Here is a 20,332-nt window from a genome sequence, read left to right on the forward strand (position 1 = left end):
AGGCTGCTGCCCTCTCTTTTCATATACCCACCGGACCCATTTGGGGTTGGCGGGGTCGCGCAAATGTTCGAGCGCAAAAAGTGATTTTTTGCAAAAAATAATTTGTATAAAAAATCTAGATATTATTTTTATTTTACTTAGATTTATTTTCTCTTCTTTTTTAAGCTAGCGTAGCGTTAACCTTTTATTTATAATACTTTTTAACCCGATAACTAATATATTCGCGTAGATCTAAACGTAATATATATTATTTCGTCTATAGTATAATAATTAAGTACTTCGTCTGCGCCGAGTAAGTAATAGAGGTCGGTATTAGCGGTATAGTAGGTCGTAATAACGGAGGCGGCGCCTAGGGCCTTAGCGACCTAAATAATAAAGATATAGTATTAACACCGCCGCTACCGCCGTTAATAAAGACCTTACGATCGGAGGTAACGCCGTTCTACTAAGCGTGCCGACGGCGAAAGAACCTTTAATGCCGACGTAGGCCGCATCGTCTAAAGAAATATCGGCGGGATGTTACGACCTGCAAAGAACGAAGTTTAATTTAAGTATAAATTAACGAAGTTTCTAAGCTAAAGAAAAAGAAGAAGAGAAAGAAAAGGTTAGTAGACTTATATAGCCGCAACCAGCTAACTAAGAAATAAAAGAAAAAATAGTTAACCCGGCTTTCGGCGCTTAGTTCTCACCCGGAAGGCTTATAGTCTACCCTTAGTCCTATGTCAGTGTAGAGGCGTGACACGGAAACTAGTATGTATTAGCTCGTAGTATCGATAGTAAACTAAGAAAGGCTTCTATATTTAAGTAGCGTTAGGGCATAGGGTATAGTACTAAATACGAGCGTATCGGGCTGGACGAGCTTTAAACTAGCAGTAGCGACGAAGTAGACAGCGACGACGCGGTAGTAGAAGTTAATGCCCGGCTAGTATAGACCGCTACGAAAGAAAGGCTTAAAGACGATGTTTATCTTAGCGATCTTATAGTCGGCCGGGTTTAAAGCGGCAGCGATAACTTCGATAAGAATGTAGGCACTAAGGCGTTTAGTATAAGCGAAGCTTCGAGCGTTGTGGTAATACCGCCGGCCGCGGTCTGCTAAGCTTATATTCGGGGTTGCTAGTCGTTGGCAGTCATTCTAGGTGGTTGCTGTCGCGACGACTAGGCGGAGGACAGGTTTAGTTCGGTAGCTATCGATGATCATCGGTTACCCCCTAGAAAGTATCTAGAGCCTCCGCGACGCGTCCGCGGGAAACCTACTTACTACTTCCGCCGATTACGAGCCGGGCGCTTAAGGGAACACGTAATCGACGGAGTAGAAACACTTGTTTCCATCAGAACTGAGATGGCACCATTCCACGTAGAATCGAACTGTGCAGAATGTTGGCCGCAAACGCTACGTCCGACCTGCTCAAAGTATAATTGGACTCGTCGGCATCACTTGCTGCTCCGGTAACTATATGCCCCCTGCCTGCGCTCCACCCATGTACCATGCCCAATCTTGGTCTATATCCATGTTGGATACGAGACTCTGCCACGGTCCGCCATGGCTACCACTCATCAGACTCTCCAGGCCATCCTCTCCCGCCGCCCATGCTTGTGGATCAACGGCACCGGGGAACAGGAAGGGGTCGTATGCGATGTAAGGATTGTTGAGGCCGTTCGGGTCGCCATTCACAGAGCTTGAGTTGGAGTGCTGGTTCTGGGAGGTACAAGGTGAAGGAAGGTAAGGAGGTTGGTGGATGGTCGACGGGGGAGACATGCTATGCGCAGATGCCGTAACCCCTGGGACTGCTGCAGACGATGAGACCTTGCTAGTGTCGGTGGTCCTTACGGCCGCGGTGCTCTTTTTGCTGGACGTATCGCCGAAATTCCTGCCCCTGCGGATTGTAATGGCACCGAAGTACGGGATCACGATCCTCTGGGTGCACTCCGTGTCCTCGCCCGCCACGTCCCGGTTCCTCACGCTGGACAGCTGCTGCATCACCTTCAGGCTTTGGGCTGCTACTTTGCCGCCTTTCTCATTGGAAGCGCGGCCGAAGATATCCATCGTCATCTCGATCAGCCGCCAGTCTTGCTCTTCTGTGAGGATGTTCTGGTTTTGATAACCCGCGGCGCCATTGGCATTGTGGAGCCGCGAATACCCGAGGAGGCCCAGCATGATCAGCACTGCGGCGGTGAAGCCGAGGAAGTCGATGACCTTGCACTCGTATAGCGGCTCGCCGTTTCCGCCTCGGAGGAAATGATACAGTGTTAGAAGCTCTCGAGAAGCGCTGTAGCACGTGGTACGGCTGTATTCGAACTTTGCTGAGTTGGGAACCGAGGCAGATCGGAGCATGAATGGCAGATGCAGGTATACTCGAAGTTGTTGGAAGCATATTTGGGCCAGAAGCCTCTCGCGCAAGGTCACGGTTTGGACGGGGTCGATGGCGTGTAGGAGCTGTGACTGGGTGTCCCACCATCCTGCGGGCATAGAGTCGACCATTGTATCAAGCTCCTGGTCGAGCTCGAGCGCAGCGCCGAGTGACAGCTCGTGAACACCTTGGGTACGGTCGATGACCTTGCCAGCCAAGACCGACAGTTTCTGCATGAAGTCACGCTGCCCGTCGGCGTCTTTGTCCTTGCCAAAGTAATTCATGTCGCAGTGGGCGTCGGCGACGCCGTAAGGGAGGCCGAGCAGCAAGCTTAGAAAGCGATCTGTCTGATACAGGCTCCACCACACGCTATCCCATGTCTCATTGGTTGCATGGCTTCGGTGGAGGCCCTGGGTTCTTCCATCAGCGCCGCAGGCTCAAGAGGTGGGTGTGACTTACCATGAGCTGTGCATATGTCAGACCCTTCCTGGCGGCAAGCCAGGCTCTGCGCGGCTGGCCAATCTCCGAGTAACATTTGGACACCAATATGGCGCACTCCATGCCCTCGACCGTTGCTGCATATTCGTCGTCTGATATGATCAACGCGTCGACCATCGCCAGCGAATTGTTGAGGTTCTCGAGATCCAGAGCCACGCCTATGCACAAGAGCAAGACGCCCACCTCAGCGGGGCTTCCCCTGTCGAGGGTCTGCATAGCGAAGTGCTGCAGGGTCCTGCCACGAGCAGTGCCTCCCAGCTTGTGACGCCAAACGCGCCACCAGTCATCGTTGGTTGTGACAGCCTTCTCGACCACGTCCTTGGAGGGGAGGAGCGTCAGAAGCATGTCACGGGTGCGCTTCTCCTTGGACTTCTTGACCTTGGGAATACCAATGTCATCGCACTCACACGACAGCTGTACGCTGCCGATGTCGTAGACCTGGGCCGTAGGGGCCACGGGCACGGGAGGACCCGGCTTTCTGGCAGGGTCAGCGGTGGGCTGCGAGGGCTGTGCTCGGCCCAACTAGGAGAGGGTCAGCAGGCACGGAATCGGAGCGGACGAGAGGAGACGCACGGCTTCATTGTCAAACATGGCCATGAGGGGGGCCTTGGTCTGACCGGCAAGGCCTGAGGAGGCATCGGAGTGGGGGGTTCGCGGGAGGACGTCCGCGCCCAGTCGCCTCAACGTCTCGGCGGCACCGGCAGCCGAACGGTCGTCGAGGAGCGACTCGATGAGAGCCTCGAGCTTGGCGACGCGCTCGCGGAGGTTCTTCCTGTTGTCGACGATTGCATCTGGATCGGCGTTCTCTTGGTCGATGCAGCGCGACCCGCGGGCGAAGCACTCGGTGCACTCGCCGGGATGCTCGTCGCTGGAGATGCAGCGAATCTTGCGCCGGCGGCCTTGCGATACAAGTCAGTCGATGCGAAACTAGACGAATGGAGCATCTGGATCGGCACGGGGACGAAAAGCCACCGCTCGCTCCCTTGCTCGGGGAGACGTACATTCGAAGCAGCTATGAGTGCCCTTGCGCATCCTCTTGCGGACGCCGCCGTCGCGGACGCCGGCTTCGGACGAAGAGCGGGTCATGGTGTTGAGCACCGGGGAGGCTCGCGATGTGCGGCGCTTGACCGTGACGTCTCCGGAGCGGGTGGACTATATCCAACGGCCTCTACTGCAAACGGCGAAGGAACGGAAACCGATAGGAGGGACAGGAAAGGTGCGGCGGAGGGGGGAGAAACGGGAGGTAAGACGGAGGCGGCAGCGCGAGCGACGGGTGGATGAGGCGTTGCGACTTCGTCCGTGGTTTCGTCCGGTGCGTTTCGTCCGGACGCAAAGGTGAGTCAGCCCGCCTATTTCCGCCTCCCGTCTCGTCCACCGGGCTGGCCACGGGGCAGCCTGTCAACGACGCAGCCGCTGCCGCCTCTTTGTTGAGCTTGCAGCAGCCTTCACGCTCGGGTTTGAGCTCGGCTCGCGTTCGGACGCGTCGGACCTCCCGTGCGAGCGCGACACGTATTCGCGTTGGTAGGTACTTATCGATACGGCGGCGGCAGTGATGCGCGAGCCCCGATGACGTCGAGGCAGCCGCGCCGATCCGCGTTCCAGAGCGCTCGCCAGCTTCAGCACGGCGCAACAAAAGAGTCTGCACTGGCTTGCTGCCCGCTTCAAACGCCTCGCTGCACCCCAATTCCCAGGTGCGCTCATGCCAGCCCCGTCGCCGCCCGCTTCCTCGCCTCCGCCAACCCCGCCGAAGCAGCGGAAGCGGAAACCCGACCCCTTCCGCGAACTCGCCAGCACTCCCCTTCCGTCTCCGCTCGCCTCTCCAGGCTCGCCGGAGTCCTTTGCATCGCAGAGCAAGGACGATGAATCTGCCCTCAGAAAGGTCGGTACCGCTGCACCCCCGATCAGGCCCGGAGCCAGGCGCCATCTGCTGACCTGCGGCACCACCAGCTTGTCCTGACGCCGTTCCTGTTTGCCTCGTTCATCATTTCGCTCTTCCTCGTCGACCGCCGCAGCCGTGCATATCGTCTGGCTGAGCACCCTGCACCACGCGGCTCGTCGTGGTTGACGTACTTCTCGCCATGGCAGTGGCTGGATCCTCAGCCGTACCCGTACCAGAACCCGACCAACTCGACATGGCAAGACGCCAACGCCGGCAAGGCCCAAGGGTCGGACGGCGGTATTCCTGGCTTCAACGGCCAGGCCGACCTGGACAGAGGCAAGCGGGCAGACAAGCGGTGGTTCATCGGCAAGAAGCACCGCAAGGTTGCAAGGCTGGAGTTCATGGAAGCCTTTGAGATGCGGGGGAGGATCATGCTCGCTTTGGGCGTTGCCTGGACCTTGGGCATCTTGGCCCTGCTGTGGTCCGCAAGGAGGCTGGTCCAAGTGCTGTGGTGAAACCGAGCAGGGGACAAGCTCTCGCACAGGCCCCGGCCCGAAGCTGACCTACGATTACATCGGGGCCCGGCCACCCTGCGCCCCGACCGCCTCGAGAGGCTGCGGCATCCCGTCTGAAACAGCATCCTGTGGCTGCTGAAGCCATGTACCTCAGCTCCGGCCTGACCTTCCTTTCCATGCCGACAATGTCTGCACCCTTGCTTCCAGCTCCCTATCAAGAAACACCGATGCATTCACTGCGCTCCAAGACGTCCTTCAGGCCAACGTCGTTAGCATATGCCGCGGTATGGTGCCGCGTGGACTTTGACCTGTTCCGCGACCGCAGCGCACTCCGACTAAGCTTGCATGAGTCATGCGGCGCAAGTGCGACCGACGTCCTCCAAACTCGAACAGCAACAACTTCTAAAACTCCGCGCTCCCAACGTCACTTCCTCCCGCGCCTCAGAACGCGATCAAGCCCTCGATCCACTCACCTCCTGCAGAACATCACACTACATTACCATACTGTCTCACCCGACTTCACCACCTGACGTTAACCAACCGCCACAGAATTTTCTTCCCCCATCGCCACACACCAAATCCATCACGTAACACACATCCAGACATCTTCATATTCCACCGCCATCATTCTCCGACTCGCACCTTTCCGCGCAGCAGCAGCAGTGGTCTTCTTAGCAGGCCGTAACATGTCTTCTTCTCGTGGCGGTGGTAGAGGAAGAGGCAGAGGTGGAGGAAGGGGCGGCGGCCCGCTATCGAGGGACGTGCAGGTATCGAAGAAGATGAGCAGGATACTGCGGCATTCGGCCGAGGATGAAGGGTTGAAGCTAGGGGCCGGGGGGTATGTGTCGGTGGGGGAATTGGTATGTTTGATGGCCTTTTCCTTGTTGATTCTGCTTTTACTTCCACCTCGTTTGCCGGATCGTGCGCTGTTGGTTCTTTCGGCGGCGCTGCTGTCTTCCGCCTCCTTACTAACACCCTCCTAAAAAGCTCCAAACCAACACCATGAAATCGCTTAAAGTCACCTTCCCGGAAATCCGCGCCATCGTTTCGACAAACGACAAGCAACGCTTCTCCCTCATCCCCATCTCCGACACCACCGCCACACCAGATCCCGCCAACCCCGCCAATGACTTCTCCGACGACCCCTCCGCCTTTCTCATCCGCGCCAACCAGGGCCACAGCATGTCCTCGGTCGCCAGCGAGGGGCTCCTCACGCCCCTAACGCCCTCGACGAGCGACCTTCCGCCGCTCTGCGTGCACGGCACCACCGCCGCCGCGTGGCCCGCGATCCTCGCCGCGGGCGGCCTCAGGCCCATGGGGAGAAACCATGTGCACCTGGCGGCGGGGCTGCCTGAGGGTTTTGCGAGGGTTGAGGAGGACGGCGGCGATGTTACTGCTGCTAAAGAGGAGAAGACGGTGCAACCGCCGCCCGTTATTTCGGGCATGCGCAACTCGTCGCGCGTGCTGGTCTACGTCGATCTGCGCAAGGCGTTGGAGGCGGGCGTGCCGTTTTGGCTGAGCGCGAACGGGGTCGTTTTGACTGAGGGTGATAAGGAGAGGGGCGGTTTGCTAGGCGTCGAGTTTTTCGAGAGGGTGGAGGATCGTAAGGCGGGGAGGGTGGTGGTGAGGGATGGGGTCGTCGTGGGGGATGGCGGGGTGGAGGCGATGAGGGGGGATGGGGCTGCGGGCGGTGGTGGAAGGGGTGGGAGGGGTGGCCGAGGCGGAGACGGAAGGGGCAGGGGTGGGTGGAAGGATGGACGGAGGGGTGGGGCTTCGGAGGCGGTTTGATCGGAGGGTGTGCGGTTGGGCGAGGCAAGTTTGTGGAGATGTCTATTTCGGATTGGGAGACTGGCACGGCGGGTGAAAAGACATTGCCCGCCCGCATCTGCCGCATAGAAAGATTCGACATGGGATGGGTAGTCGAATATCAATATGATGATGCGGCATCTATGCAAGGCAGATGTGGGTGGGTGAGTAGTTTCTTTTGTCACCTGCCGTGCTGGCTTGAGAAGGGGAAAACCCGCATGCAAGAACTTCAATTAACGAAATCAAGAAGACGGCGCTAGACGGCTTATCCACTACTACGTCCGCTCTTACCTACGCCTTTTCCAGAGAGTGCATGCTTTCCAGCTCGACATCCTTATCGTCCGACTCTCGCGAATGCTCGTGTACGTCATGCTCTGGCAGCAATTGATAGGTGGGAGGCAGCGGAGGCTTCGGAGCTTCCCGCGGGCTTAAACACGTCTGCATCGCACACCGAGGAATCATCGGGAATCAGTTACAGCAAAAGTCACTTTTTCGACAATTTTTCTGCCGACATACCGCAGTACGCCACCATACCGGACAGCAGTGGTTGGCAAAGCAGAAACACGGGCAGGAGCTTGCCGAAACCCCAGCATCCGGCGCCGGTGGTCGTGAGATCGCACAGCCCGTCCCGGTACCGTTCCGGGACGTTGGGTCGTCTTTTGCGCGAGTAAGTCCGCCAGCGACACGAAGAAGAAAGAAGGCGGTGCGGGTGGAGCCCAGGAGCAGGTACTAGAAAACCCGCTTGGTGCGCTTCTCCAGCCGCCATCGCAGGTGGTGCTTCCGTCGTCCGTGCCCGTCCAGGCAGTGGTAAGCCGAGCGTAGCTAGTAGGTTGGCAGCCAGCGGCGGTCGGAATGCCACATGCTGCCGATCTTCTCTCTCACACGCCGCTTTAAGGTCGCCGTAGATGTTGATGATGGCGATCCAGAAGGGGTAGAGGAGAAGTAGGGCTGCGACCCCGTTTAGGGTCCAGAAGAGCGCGAGATAGCCGCTGCCCAGCTTGTAGTCGACGCCGTCAGACTTCGCGCCCTCGCTGAAGATGACGTACGCTGCTCGGGTATGGATATGATTAGGTAGAAATGGTTTTGAAGAGGCGGGTGACGTAGGGCCAGTCGCTGTTGAAGATTTCCTCGTTGGCCGCGCGGACGCAGCCGCTGACTATCACGGCGATGCCTGTGAGGTAAGCAGTTTCTGGTCAGCCAGGGTAAGCATTATTTGGTTTAGCACTTTGCGGTAGGAGTCCTCCACCTTCCGAAAGGACCAAAGATCTCTGTGTAGCTCTTCTACTTATCATTGGAAACGGCAGCCTGATCGACGCGGCATGGACTGGATCTTCTCGTGTGGTAGCAGCCACAGCAGGCCGCAACATGTTCTCTTGCAGCGGTAGAGGAAGAGGCAGAGGCGGTAGACGAAGCCGCCCGCTGCCAAGAGACGTGTACGTGTCGAGGAAAAATAGTAGCATCTGACAGCATTACGCTGAGGACGAGGGGTTAAAGCTTGAGGTGGGAGGCTACACTTCGGTGATGGGTTGGTATGTTGACGGTTACACTGACTTACTTAACACCTACCCTGCGGGCTTGTTCCTTGTGCTCACCCCTACCATGCCTAATCAGACATGATCTTGCATGTGCTACCCATACTGACGTCATATAGCTTCAAATTCCGCGCCATTGCCACTACAGACGACAAACAATGCCGCCCTTATCCGTAGCCACGAAGCGCCATCCGACTCGTTCGCAAATCCCGCGGCACCAACATCCTGCGCTATAAGCGACGCCGACCCCGACGCCGACCCCAGCTCCTCCACCTTCCTCATCCGTGCCAAGCAAGGTCGCAACATCTCTCCGTTGCCAGCGAAAGCCTCCCTACGCCCCTCGCATTCGAAGCGGAAGGCTTGCTCTCCCTCTACGTCCACGGCACGACTACTACTACTTAATCCACCATTCTTACTGATGGCGGCCTCAAGCCGAGGGAAAGGAATCATGTGCATTTAGCGCCGGCTATGCCGGCGGGGTTTGCAAAGATTTAGGATGGTGCGGGTGCGAAGATAACGGCGGCGGAGGGTGAGGAAGCGTCGGACGAAGGTAATGCAGCCACCCGTTGTCTCCAGCAATCGTAAATCGTCGCGCATTCTGGTTTATGTCGTCCTACAAATAGCGCTGATGGCGAGCTCGCCTTGCTAGCACGCATATCTATCTATTTTGACTCTAATGCAACCCATGTTGACACTCACTTATCTCAATGTCGTCAGCGTTTCAGGCGGACATCATACCACGTTTGATTTCTCTTGGGAGATAGATCGTCAATCCCACAAGTGTGAATTGTGGGAGATTTGGCCTCCCATTTCCGTGCGTGAGCAGTCATAAAGTTTGTTTAAATGCAGATGTACGTCCCAAAGCATATATGATAAACACCTACTTCACGTGTCGATATACCCAATGAACAGCTGCTTCAATGCACGCGAGTGGTACCTTCCGTTCACAAAACGTACATGAAATCCGGCCTCATATCTCCCAACAGCTCAATCTCCTCGTCGCCCTTACCCTCGACCCAGATGTCGCGGTCGCCACGGCGCCTGCGGGAGTTCTCGCGGCGCAGGGCGATATGCGTGGCGATGCTACCTAGGAGCAAAAAGGCGACAAGGTAAGCAAGCACGACGCCGTGGCCGACGAGGTAGCGAGGGCGATCCTGCTGCCTGTATATGTTACTGCTGACGACGCCGTTAAGGTTGCCCCATCCGATAACGAAGCCGATAGTGATGCCGCGCTTGTAGACGCCCTCGACGTTATTGGACGCCCACGATATGGTGTTGGAGATGCACGGATAGATGCCTGCCGCGCCCAGGAAAGTGCCCGCATACTTCACGGCGGGTGACGTCGAGCCCAGCAGCATGCTGAATCCTATGATTCCGAGAAAGGAGATACCGATATTGCAGTAGCCGCGCAAGCGAGTGCGATCTGCCAGCCAGCCGACGGCGACGGTGAGGATAGCTGCTACCGCGTAGGGCGGTACAGAAAGGAGATTGGCCGTTGTGCTGGCGTAGCCCTGTTTATCATGAGCTCACTGTTAGCGGCATCGACCCATGTGGCTGCGGGTAGAAAGTGTCGACGCACCAGCTCATTGATGATGGTTGGTAGGAAGAGCGAAAAGGCGTACAGAGCGCCGTCGCATCCCATATAGATGATGGCAAACGCGTAGGTCTTCCAGTCCATGACGGATGCCCAAAAGTAATCCATCTTAAACTCCTCGTGCTCCGCGCTGCTCTGCTTGTCCGCCTTGAGCCGCCGGATCACGCGCGCTCGGTCTTCCGGCGATAGAAACTTGGCGTCGTCGGGAAAGTCGTGCACCATCCAAAACGAAAGGCCCCCTACTAGAATCGTAGCTAGCCCCTAGTGCAAATGTGAGCCGGGTTCTGCGTGCTCACAGAACACACGACAACGACTTACTTCAAGAATGAAGATCCACGCCCAACCGGGCTTTCCACCAACGCCTCCCATCTGCGCTATCGCAGCAGCTAGCAGTCCACCGAAAGAGCCAGCCAGCGCGGCGGCTGAGAAAAAGATGGCAGCACGAACTCCAAGTTCAGCTCTCCGATAAAAACAGCTTAAATAGTAGTTTATGCCGGGAAAGAGACCAGCCTCGGCCAGACCAAGGAAAAAGCGGGCGGTAGCGAGTCCCGCAAAATTATGAACCCTAAAGAGCGGGTATTAGCTATTGTTCGATCGGTTCCATGCAGTGGGTGGCCGTGACATTGCTGCCATGCAGCAAAAACTCTCTAGTATGTTGGTATCTTCTAGTCTCTTCTCCACTTCGGAGCGCGTAGATATGGATGGGTGGCAGCTAGATGAGACATCTTCCTGAATGAAGACGTGGGAAGTGAAGCACTGATGAGAACAAGAGGTAGTCTTACAGTCCCATCGCTGTCATACAAATCCCCCACAGGAACATGATGGTGGGCAGGAAGACGCTTGGCCGCATGCGTTTCAACAGGACATTGGTAAGGGGCTCGGCAAGCGAGTACGAGATGAAGAAGATGGATAGCGAGGCATTGTACTGGCCGTTGGTCATGCCCAGGTCATCCTGGAGCCCGTCGATCTTTGCGTTCCCTATCAGCGACGGCATCGGGGTTAGCGTTGTCCGCACCGATTCCGATCTGACGGGCGAGGGTTTGCAATAAACGCTTACCGATGTTTGTGCGGTCAAGGAAGGAAATCAGGTAAAGGAAAGACAGCTACAAGTCCGAATGTCAGTTACAAAGGGTACAGCAGCACAGCAAGTCCCCGAGCGGTAGTCAGGTACGCGACGAGCAATGACGCCCTGAAACACTCGCGCAACAAGTCGGGCATGTGTGCATACCCAAGGGATCAATTTCAGGTCTAGCTTCCATAGCAATTTACGATCCTGCGCCATTGTACATCTGGTCAGCACTCTTTGATCGGGCTAGAACAGCAAAAACAGAGCAGTAGGAGGTGGAGACAAAAGGTACGTACGATAGCAGCACGTTCCTCGTCGCTCAAGCCGGCGTCGGGGTCCGGAGGCAAGCCATCAACGGCGACGGTGGCTGGCTCGAACTCGCCAGGCTCAACACCAAGCTTTTTCTCGTCGTCGGACGGAATGCTGGGCGGCTTCGCGGCGCCAGGCATGTTTTCGGGAGTAATCGCTCTGGCCTCCAGCTTCGAAGGAAAGCAGTTGCGCTTAGTGGAAATGCCCACCGAAGCGACGAGGTGCGGAGAGGGCAGCTGGTCGAGATCAAAGGCACCGGTGGCGCGGAGGACAGAGGCGAAGGGAAACGGTGGGGAGGGTTGTCGTGGATTAATACAACGGGCAGGCTGGAAACCGTTTCCCTGGGGCAGTGACGGGTCGTGCTATTGGACGTGGTCCAGCAAGAGCAGAGGAAGTGGGCTCCACAGGGGATGCGGCATGACAAAAAGGGCATGCAGTGGGAGCCGGGGGGGGGGGGCGTGGGGTGGGAAGGAGGAGCAGCGAGCAGTGGGAGGTCGTTATCACGCGCACCCGGTAGGTTGTTGCTCGAGCCGGCAGAAGATGTGAGGACAGCGAGTAACGATCCCCACAGATGGCTGCGGAGTCGTGGAGGAGAGGAAACCCGCTGCTCGGCGGGCGCGCTAGCTGGCCCGCGCGTCTGGGGTTGGACGGCGTGCAAGCGGGGAGGAGAGTTGACGACGGAGGCTTGCTAGTCGAGCGCTTGGCACCGCCGGATGATGACATGACGGCCGCCGCTCCATCGACGCCCGGGCTGCGACTGCGCTTTACCCGAGGTCGATGCCGAGCAGTGGGTGACGACGCAGTCAGCAGCCGGCCGGTATGGCTCGGACAGAAGGACGGGACGCCCCGCCGTGAGACTGGAGTGCGGAAGAGAAACGCGGGGGCGTCGTGGGGGGCGGCTCGGGCGTGTTTGCCCCATGCGTCGGTCCATTGCCGCCCCGACACAGGCGGTGGGCAATCAGCTGAGCTCAGCTCCACTCACACACAAGCATCAAATTTCTCCTCCCTCCTTCTCTCTCCCCGGCTTGAATCCGCTAAGCCAGTCCTGTGCTTGGCCTGCTTACCTCGAAAGCACACCCCTTTGCCATCCAATGTGTGCTTAACTCCGCCGCCTCTGCATCCGCCATTTTCCTCCGGATGATGTCTGGCGTGCCCATGATTTAACCGCCAACGTGTGGCCGAAAGCCCTTCTTATATAATATCTGCTGCTTTCCTGTGCATCGTCGACACCTCTTCTTGTCTCGACCCCTCCAATGTATGCTCGTCAAACAGTCGCGCTGATTCGCTTCCGTCGAGAGCAGGGGAACCATGGGAAGGCAGTACTTCAGTCATTCGGTCTAGGAGATGTCTTCGTCTAGGATATACAGCGCACGTCCTTCCTCTAACCTTGCAGTGTTCTTGTGCTTCGCGCAAATTTCCCAGCACTGAGCCACTCACCGGTATCTTCGGACCGCTTTCGGAACTCCGCCTCCGGCCCTGGCCCTTCCGCGTCTAGTCCTTCGGCTCAATCAGATCAGGGATGTCCTCGGCCTTTACGTTGCCCTCGAGGATATCTGCATCCTCGTGTAAGTCAACTGTCACCATACCGCAAGCGCCCAGAGCTCGTGGAAAGGGGGCAGGGGAACTTACTGTAGACAGCCGTGAAGAGAGGGAACTCATCCACCATGTCTTGGCCCTTCAGGAATGAGTGCACCTCGTACGCCGTGCTGGTACCCTGCAGTTTCTGGCCGTTCAACTCCGCCTTCTCGACGTCCTCGACGCTCATGCCCCGCTCGATCGCAAGCTTCGCGCAACGGAAATTACGACCACCCATGCAGCTAGTCACCACGTCGGCCATACCGCAGCTCTCCTCGGTGAAGGTCGACGTCCGGCAGCTCGACGAGAAGAAGTTGGTGCCAAACTTGACCATCTCCAGCAGGCCCACGCGCATTACAGCAGCCTTTGCGTTGTCTCCCCATCCCAGGCCATCCACGAAACCAGCCGCAAGCGCGACCACGTTCTTCAACGCACCACCAAGGGAAACGCCCGCCACATCCGAGACCATGCGCACGTGGAAGTAGGGCCGGTGGAACAGCTTCTTAACGTTCTCGTGGCTTAGCGCCGGGTAGTCGATGGGAAGAGGGCGGAGGACCACGGAACCCTCGCCAGGAGACCCGTTGTTGGGAGCAACGAGGTCGGTCGTGGACTCGGACGGCGAGGGCGTGGGCGACGGCTGCCTCGAGTCGATCGGTGGCGGATCGTACGCCACCGTCGTCTCCGAGTACTTCTCCTGCGCGATTTCGGTTGCGATGTTGGCGCCCGACAGCGCGCCGCAGTAGATGCCCAGGCGTTGGCCGATGGATTCGGAGAAGAGCTGGATGCCCTTGTCCGACACATCGACACCCTTGGTGCAGCTGATGCCGCGTGCGTACGGGAGGATCTTGCCCTTGAGCCGATCGCAGATGCGCGCGATGAACTGGTGCGGGATGACGAAGACCAGGAGAGTGCTGTCGCGCGCTGCGGCGTCCAGCGATGGGTTCGCAATGACGTTGGCTGGTAGTGTGATGTTGGGTAGGTACTTCACGTTCTCATGCAGGTCGTTGATCACCTTGGAAAGCTTCTGCGCACCCTGGCACAGCGAGTTGCTGGCGTCGTAGTGCCGCGACTTCTTGTCGATGACCACTTCCTCCTCGTAGACCCACATCTGGACCTCCTCCTCGAAAAGCTGCGGGTGCGCCTTGACATTCTCGGCGACAATCTTGGCCATGGTGGTGCCCCTGCGGCGCGGAATCGCGAGATTGCTAACGTCAGCCAATTGTACGTCTGCTTCGCTCTGATAGCAGGGCGCTGGAGGAACCAGGAGCGGCCCACCAGTTTCCCGATCCCACGATCGTCACCTTGTGCTTCTTGGTCGCGCTGCCCAGAGTCGCCATGGTTGTTCGCGGGCGGAAATGATGGTTGGGCGCAGGAGCTGCGGGGGCGGATGCCGAGGTCGACAGGTGGGCGGAGAGAGACCGCAGGCGACGTTTGGCGGCAGCCAAGCCTGAGGAAGCCGGGAGAGACCTGGTCGTGTGCGCTGTTAGGACCCGCGCGGTATGGAGGTAGAGAGCAATAGTGGTAGGGCTCTGAACATTAACGTGCGGGCAGGCAGGTGCGGTGGCCAAGAGCTGTTGGCGTGAGGATTGGGGTGCTAAATCCGTTGAAGGCTGGCTCCTGGAACGGTTGAACAGGAGTGACGTTGCCCGGGCACAGGGCTGGTAGGTAGGTAGCAGGGAACTTCTTATCGATACGTCGGCTGCCAATTTTTTTCGGCCGTGAACGCTTTGCACGTGAACGGACCTTCGTCCGACGGCGGCGGTGAGGGCGAGGATCCGCGGCTGCCAGGGGAACCCACGGTCAACGCCAATCAGGTTGGGGGATGCGCTGCTCGAGATCAGCAGACTCCGCGACATGCCTAATGCGGAGGAAACATCACCTGGCGGATCCGTTGGGCGCGCGCCGCCGCCTGCTGCTGCCACCCGCCCGCTACCGGGACCGCGGCCGCGCAAAGCTTGATTGCGATCGCTACATCATCACCAGGACACCCAGGAACCGCCACAAGACCGGGGACACAGTCAATTGAGGATGCTAAAATACGCTTCAAGGAAACAATGTGCTCCGTATCTTCATTACCTACGTGTAACACCACTCGTTGCTTTTGCAAAAACATGGGGAATTAAAAAGAAGACCAAACACCTCCACCCGTAACCGGCCGTCTGGCATACGACCCAACTCTCACCATCTCATGCCTCATCCACCTACAGGGCGAAACCGAAAGCCGCCAGCAGACCAGCGACCAGCGCGCCGGAGCCGTACGTCTTGGCAAGAGCGATACCGGCGCTGGCCGCCGTGGTCGTCGCGGCGGCACTCGAGCCGGATGCGCTACCTGACGCACCACTGGTCGACGAAGGCGTGGCCGAGGCCGAAGAGCTGCTCGAGGCACTGACTTGAGACGTGACGTTCTTCGATCCGCAAACAACCGACTGGCAGGCAGCCTGGCCAACGGCGTCGTCGGGGTGGTTGGAGGTGCACTGTGCGACGGCGTACTGGCACTCAAGCGACGGCAGCGTCTGCTCGAAGTCGGACACGTTGAAGTTGGCGATGACCGGGTCGCAAGTGCAGTTGTAGGTGAGAGTGTTCTGATCAGAAAGATGCGGTCAGCAATCCCGGCTCACGATCGGCGTTCTGGGCCCTTGGGCCACCTGGTGGGCCGAGCACGCGCGGCTAGCCTTCGAAGACTTACAATATCGCAGGTGTTGTTCGAGGTGCTGCCGCCACAGAGGGTCGGGCATGACTGCAGCTGAGCACGGCACCACGTGTTGCGGTCAGCCGCGGGGACACTGCTGGGCTCCGAAACAGTGGACGCAGCCGTGGCGGAAGCCGAGCTGGCGCTGCTCTGGGCGGCGGCAAAGCCGGAGAGGGCCGAGACGGCGACGAGAGAAAAGGTGGTGAAGCGCATCGTGACGGCTGGTGGATTGCGTGGGTAACTGGAGCGGTGCGGAGAAGATATGTTGCAACAGCGATAATCAATGCCTACGGTCGGGAGGAGAGGTTAGCAGGTGACGAAGCAAGGTGTCGTGGCGTCGTGGCGACGGGGGCGGGAAGGGAATGACAGACCTGCGATTGAAGATGCTAGACGCGCGGAGCAACAGCAAGCTGTGGCGGGCAGGCGGCTGAGAGTGCGGATGGACTGGTGGTGGTGGAGAGAGAAGTAGAAGAATCTGTTGACACGCGCCGGGGTGGGCTGCTTAAATGAGTTCCGGACGGCTTCAATCTCCCCGGGGACGGCGGGTGCAAACAAGAAAGCATCACAGATCAGAAAGAGCTAGCGGGGCGGCCAAGGCGCAACATGGAAGCGGCGCGCGCGATAAGTCGAGAAAGCGCGCTGCGAGGCGGGTGGGCAGCCAGCACTGGAACAGCAGGACGAGCGCACGCTATGCCTGCCCGTGGCACTAGCCGTGCCTACCGCGATACCGAGCTGCACTGCGCTGTGCTGTTGCCACCGCCGCGGCCCTTTCTGCACCCGGCAGGAGGTGGTGAGTCTGTGCTGGCCGCTCCCTTTCGACCTCCCCCATGCGCCTGCCCGCTTGGCCTCGTCTCAGACAGCGCGGACGGGGCCGGCGTCATTGCGCGGCGCACTCTTTCGGCGTCACGGCGTAACTGTACGAGCCCGTCGGCTCGGCTCGACTCGACTATCAGCTACGCAGCAGCGGCCACTCTGCGCAGCCAATGGGGGGCCGTACGCAGGCAAAATCGACGACAACCGACTCAGCGCGGCGGTTGCAGGGGACAAGCAACCCGCCTCCCTCAGATTGAACGCTCTCAGCAGATAGATTGGCACGCCGTTGGCCTCTCCTGGTCAGGTGCAACGGTTCGTGCCTCACCCAGCTCCCCTGCCTTCGGGCTGATTGCGCCCATTGCATCAAGCCCGACGCTCGCCCCTCGCGCTTCGCGTGCAAGACCTCGGGCAATATTTCAGCGCCGGCGAGGGACGGGCGAAGCGGAAGCCAGCAGTGGGTCGCGGCGGAGGCGATCTCTGATCAGTCGAGCGCACTGTCGCGAGAGAGCCATCACCGCCAGAAACTCATGCGGTGGGGTCGCCCGTACCGCCGGCGCGGTTGCCAGCTGCTGAGGCCGCGGCAGCTGCCCGTCCACCCGTCTACCGCAGCCCACCATAATTATTTCCGCGCTGCGTCCTTTTCCCCTCCATCTGCTGTTTCAACGCGTGGGCCAGCCCAGACCGGCCACTCACGGCCGCTGCCGACGTCCTGCCGCTCCGCACGGAACCCAAACGCCGCCTGTGCCGGCCATGGGTTTCTTACTATAGCCGGTTAGACTGCCGCTAGATGACCGGGTTACTGCCGAGCGGAAGGCGTTGGCGCGAAGTCCAGCGCGGGAGCTGACGCGGTGGCACGCGGCCTCACGACGCGACCTGTGGAGGGTGTCACGACGCCCACGACAGCTTCTCCACCCTACCTCTCACGAGGGTTTGTTGCCCTATGCATTTCTGCGCGGCATGTTCCTCGCCTTAACGCCGGCCCCTGGAGGCGATCACGCACATATCGAAGTACGTGCCTTCGGATATCGCCCTGGGACGGCGTGCTCTTGCCGAGACGCATAGGTCTGGTATCAGCCCAAAGCCGAGCCAATAGCACGAGCTTGGTCATCGGATTTCGCACGGTGTAATATTCTATAGGCTGAGGAGGCCACATCTTCGGGCTTGACAGACGCCTCCCCTTTCCTAGTGGAATGCCGTGGCCGTGGGCTGAAAGGGAGCCGGCGAAAAGGAGTCGAATTAAGCAGTCTCTTGCTAGAAATAGGAACCCCGCATTGTGCAAGTCCTGGCATGAGATCATACAGAGTGTAGAGGCGTGTGAGCTAAGACCACCGAAAATTGAAAATCAAGACTCCGTGAAAAGCACAATCTCACCCCTGTCGTTTCTCTTCAATCGGATCGACTTCCATAGCTCCTTCTCCTCCTCTTGCTTGCTAACGCCGTGGCCCCACCTCTCGAGCCTGTCGCGATGGTACCTCTTGAGCGCCTTGTTTAGGCTAAGGCCGCGTTCCGATTCCGGTCCCTTGTTGACGTACGAGAGTAAAAGCTCGGGGCGTGATTGGCTATGCAGAACGAGAGCACTTGCTTCTCCGCCTGCCTTGCCCTCAAGATGGTACTCGATGGCCTTTAACGGCTTGGCCTTGCGATGCTCTCGCTCAGGAGAAGATGAGGAAGTCCGACGGCGCCTGACCCTGACGATCTCCCGAGGTCGTCTGCGTTCCTTTTCCGAGTCCTTCTCGCGTTTCGATCCGCGGCTGGGTTCGGTCGAGTCGGACATCTTGCGGGTGCTAGAGTCGCGTTTCCTTCCCCTCTCCTTCTCCGCCTTCGAGTGCTTTTTCCTCTTGATCGGGCTTGAAGGCGAGTTGTCTCCGGCGTCACCCGAATAGTCTGGGCTGGGCGGATATTCGGTATGGCTCAGCATCTTGTTGAGGCCCCCAGTGAGCCCAGTGTGCAGCATTGGCGGCGCATCCGTCATTGTAGCATCCTGCTCCTGCTGAGACTTCACTACTGACATATCCAACTCGTTCACAGTCTGCCGCTTGCGCTTCTTGTCCGATTTCTTCCCCGCGCTTTGGTCCTTGTCTTTGTTGCGTCCATGCTTGGGGGCGGGAGTAAAAGGGTCTTCATTGAAGTTTTCGCAGCGTCCCATTGACGGCTGTAAAGGTCCTGAGCCATACGAGTGACCGTTCTCCTGGACACCACCAACGTCAGCGCTATCGAATGCTCCTGGCATATTTTGAATGTATTCCCGGCCGTCCTCGATCATTCGTGACTCGTCCACAGGCGCCAATGATACCTTCGAAGCGTTCGGGGTTGCGTCACTAACGAGAAAGTCAAACACGTTGACCGCGGGAGGTGGACTCGGGGCCTTTGGCGGCGCATCGACAACGGCAACAGCGCCGGAGTCTGCATCGGGGGCGTCCTCCAGGGTGGATTTGTGTGGTACCAGCGCCTGCGAGTTGTTCGACTGCTGCTGTCCCTTCGGCTTCTTCTCCTTGTAAAGCTTTCCCTGGTATTTCTGCGCCTCGCTGATACAGCTCTGTCGGGGATGGAGAGTCAGCATTGTATTGTGCAAGTGTGCGAACGTGGAACGGAGTGATGTTGCCGGTGCTGGAGTTGTTGTCGTCGTGGAGCCGAAGCGACGAAGCATGCCGAGCTAGCAACAAGGTCTGGCCTGCTGCAAGGGAGGATTCTAAAACGAGGGACGTACGGTATGCGCGCGGTAGGAAGTCCCTTGGAAATGTGTCATGCAGTCGATACAAGTGAAGGACGCACCCCAGCACTGGTTGCGATGGCCGTCGAGCTTTTTCTTGGTAAGAACATCACCGCAGCCCTACAGAGGGAGCGCGACAGTCAGCTACTCGCACTGAAGAGGCGCGCACAAGCACTTCCGGGGCGGAGCGGTACCTCGCAAGAGAATGAAACCATGCCGGGCCAGGTAATGTTGAGAAAACGGTAAACAAAGCGCGTGTTCGAGGCGCCTCGGGGCAGGCTGGCGCGAAGAAGAGGTATTCGCGGCTGGAGCCGTACCGGCGAAAGCCTCAAAAAGAGACGGCAAAGATTCCAGAGCGTGGTTGAGCGGCGTGGGAAAGGTTTCGTGCGAGTTTGAGATTGTAGTTTTGCGCGGCCGTCGCGAATCCGTCTTTTAGCGCCCGCGCCACTCCCCAAACCCTGCGTGACGGGGGTCCGCCGTGCAGACAGCGCCAGGCACGGAATCGGTCACACGCACGAAGAGTCCGTTGTCATGAGCCCCGGCCGGGTCCAGCTGTGAGCGACCACACCCTCAGCTTGCCGCCCCCGCCGATGCCCGGCTTCGCAGAGGACTCACGTTGACAACAGGACGGCAAATGGTTGAGTCTAGCGCCAGGCAATGGTTTCTTGCAAGCATGGTTGACTAAGACCGCCTACAGCTGCTGCCAGAGGACCTCGGTGAAAGTGTCTACCTTGCATCCTCAAACGGAATCATCTGCGTGCGAACGTGCACATTTGGCTCTGCTCAACGCCTAGGCACGTCGCGAGCGACCCGACTCGTACTTCGCATGTGCCATGGCCCTGTCAGCGAACGCACAGTTGCAAGCGTGCGAACCTCAATGAGCATTACCGTGCACCACCAACTCCATTTGTGACACCCATCCCCCATGCGCCATGGTCGGATAACGCCTTCTGTGACCTAGAGTCCAGAGACCAGGTGCCCGGGGCATTATGGCATGC

General features: G+C 58.4%; 7 protein-coding genes across 7 annotated transcripts; 1 reads left to right on the forward strand and 6 right to left on the reverse strand.

Moving 5' to 3' along the window:
* Positions 1-1,450: 1,450 nt before the first annotated feature.
* Positions 1,451-3,932, reverse strand: SLS55_009206 (uncharacterized protein; the record flags this gene model as incomplete). Its single annotated transcript, XM_066780609.1, has 4 exons — positions 1,451-2,758; positions 2,808-3,368; positions 3,420-3,745; positions 3,848-3,932. 4 exons carry the CDS (start codon positions 3,930-3,932, stop codon positions 1,451-1,453), a joined length of 2,280 nt encoding a protein of 759 aa, XP_066628555.1.
* Positions 3,933-4,545: 613 nt separating this feature from the next.
* SLS55_009207 (uncharacterized protein) lies at positions 4,546-5,240 on the forward strand (the record flags this gene model as incomplete). Its single annotated transcript, XM_066780610.1, has 2 exons — positions 4,546-4,725; positions 4,932-5,240. 2 exons carry the CDS (start codon positions 4,546-4,548, stop codon positions 5,238-5,240), a joined length of 489 nt encoding a protein of 162 aa, XP_066628556.1.
* Positions 5,241-9,522: 4,282 nt separating this feature from the next.
* Positions 9,523-10,394, reverse strand: SLS55_009208 (uncharacterized protein; the record flags this gene model as incomplete). The annotated part of the gene is made up of 2 exons (XM_066780611.1): positions 9,523-10,089; positions 10,158-10,394. The coding sequence occupies 2 exons, from the start codon at positions 10,392-10,394 to the stop codon at positions 9,523-9,525; spliced, it is 804 nt and encodes a 267-aa protein (XP_066628557.1).
* Positions 10,395-10,950: 556 nt separating this feature from the next.
* Positions 10,951-11,687, reverse strand: SLS55_009209 (uncharacterized protein; the record flags this gene model as incomplete). Its single annotated transcript, XM_066780612.1, has 3 exons — positions 10,951-11,150; positions 11,230-11,275; positions 11,535-11,687. The coding sequence occupies 3 exons, from the start codon at positions 11,685-11,687 to the stop codon at positions 10,951-10,953; spliced, it is 399 nt and encodes a 132-aa protein (XP_066628558.1).
* A 1,351-nt stretch (positions 11,688-13,038) lies between these two features.
* GPD1 (glycerol-3-phosphate dehydrogenase) lies at positions 13,039-15,099 on the reverse strand (the record flags this gene model as incomplete). The annotated part of the gene is made up of 3 exons (XM_066780613.1): positions 13,039-13,100; positions 13,177-14,303; positions 15,095-15,099. The coding sequence occupies 3 exons, from the start codon at positions 15,097-15,099 to the stop codon at positions 13,039-13,041; spliced, it is 1,194 nt and encodes a 397-aa protein (XP_066628559.1).
* Positions 15,100-15,323: 224 nt separating this feature from the next.
* SLS55_009211 (uncharacterized protein) lies at positions 15,324-16,024 on the reverse strand (the record flags this gene model as incomplete). The annotated part of the gene is made up of 2 exons (XM_066780614.1): positions 15,324-15,704; positions 15,809-16,024. 2 exons carry the CDS (start codon positions 16,022-16,024, stop codon positions 15,324-15,326), a joined length of 597 nt encoding a protein of 198 aa, XP_066628560.1.
* A 1,942-nt stretch (positions 16,025-17,966) lies between these two features.
* Positions 17,967-19,271, reverse strand: SLS55_009212 (uncharacterized protein; the record flags this gene model as incomplete). Its single annotated transcript, XM_066780615.1, has 2 exons — positions 17,967-19,231; positions 19,265-19,271. 2 exons carry the CDS (start codon positions 19,269-19,271, stop codon positions 17,967-17,969), a joined length of 1,272 nt encoding a protein of 423 aa, XP_066628561.1.
* Positions 19,272-20,332: the final 1,061 nt, after the last annotated feature.

The sequence above is a fragment of the Diplodia seriata genome, assembly GCF_021436955.1.
Source record: "Diplodia seriata strain FDS-637 chromosome Unknown scaffold_10, whole genome shotgun sequence".
Lineage (NCBI taxonomy): Eukaryota > Fungi > Ascomycota > Dothideomycetes > Botryosphaeriales > Botryosphaeriaceae > Diplodia > Diplodia seriata.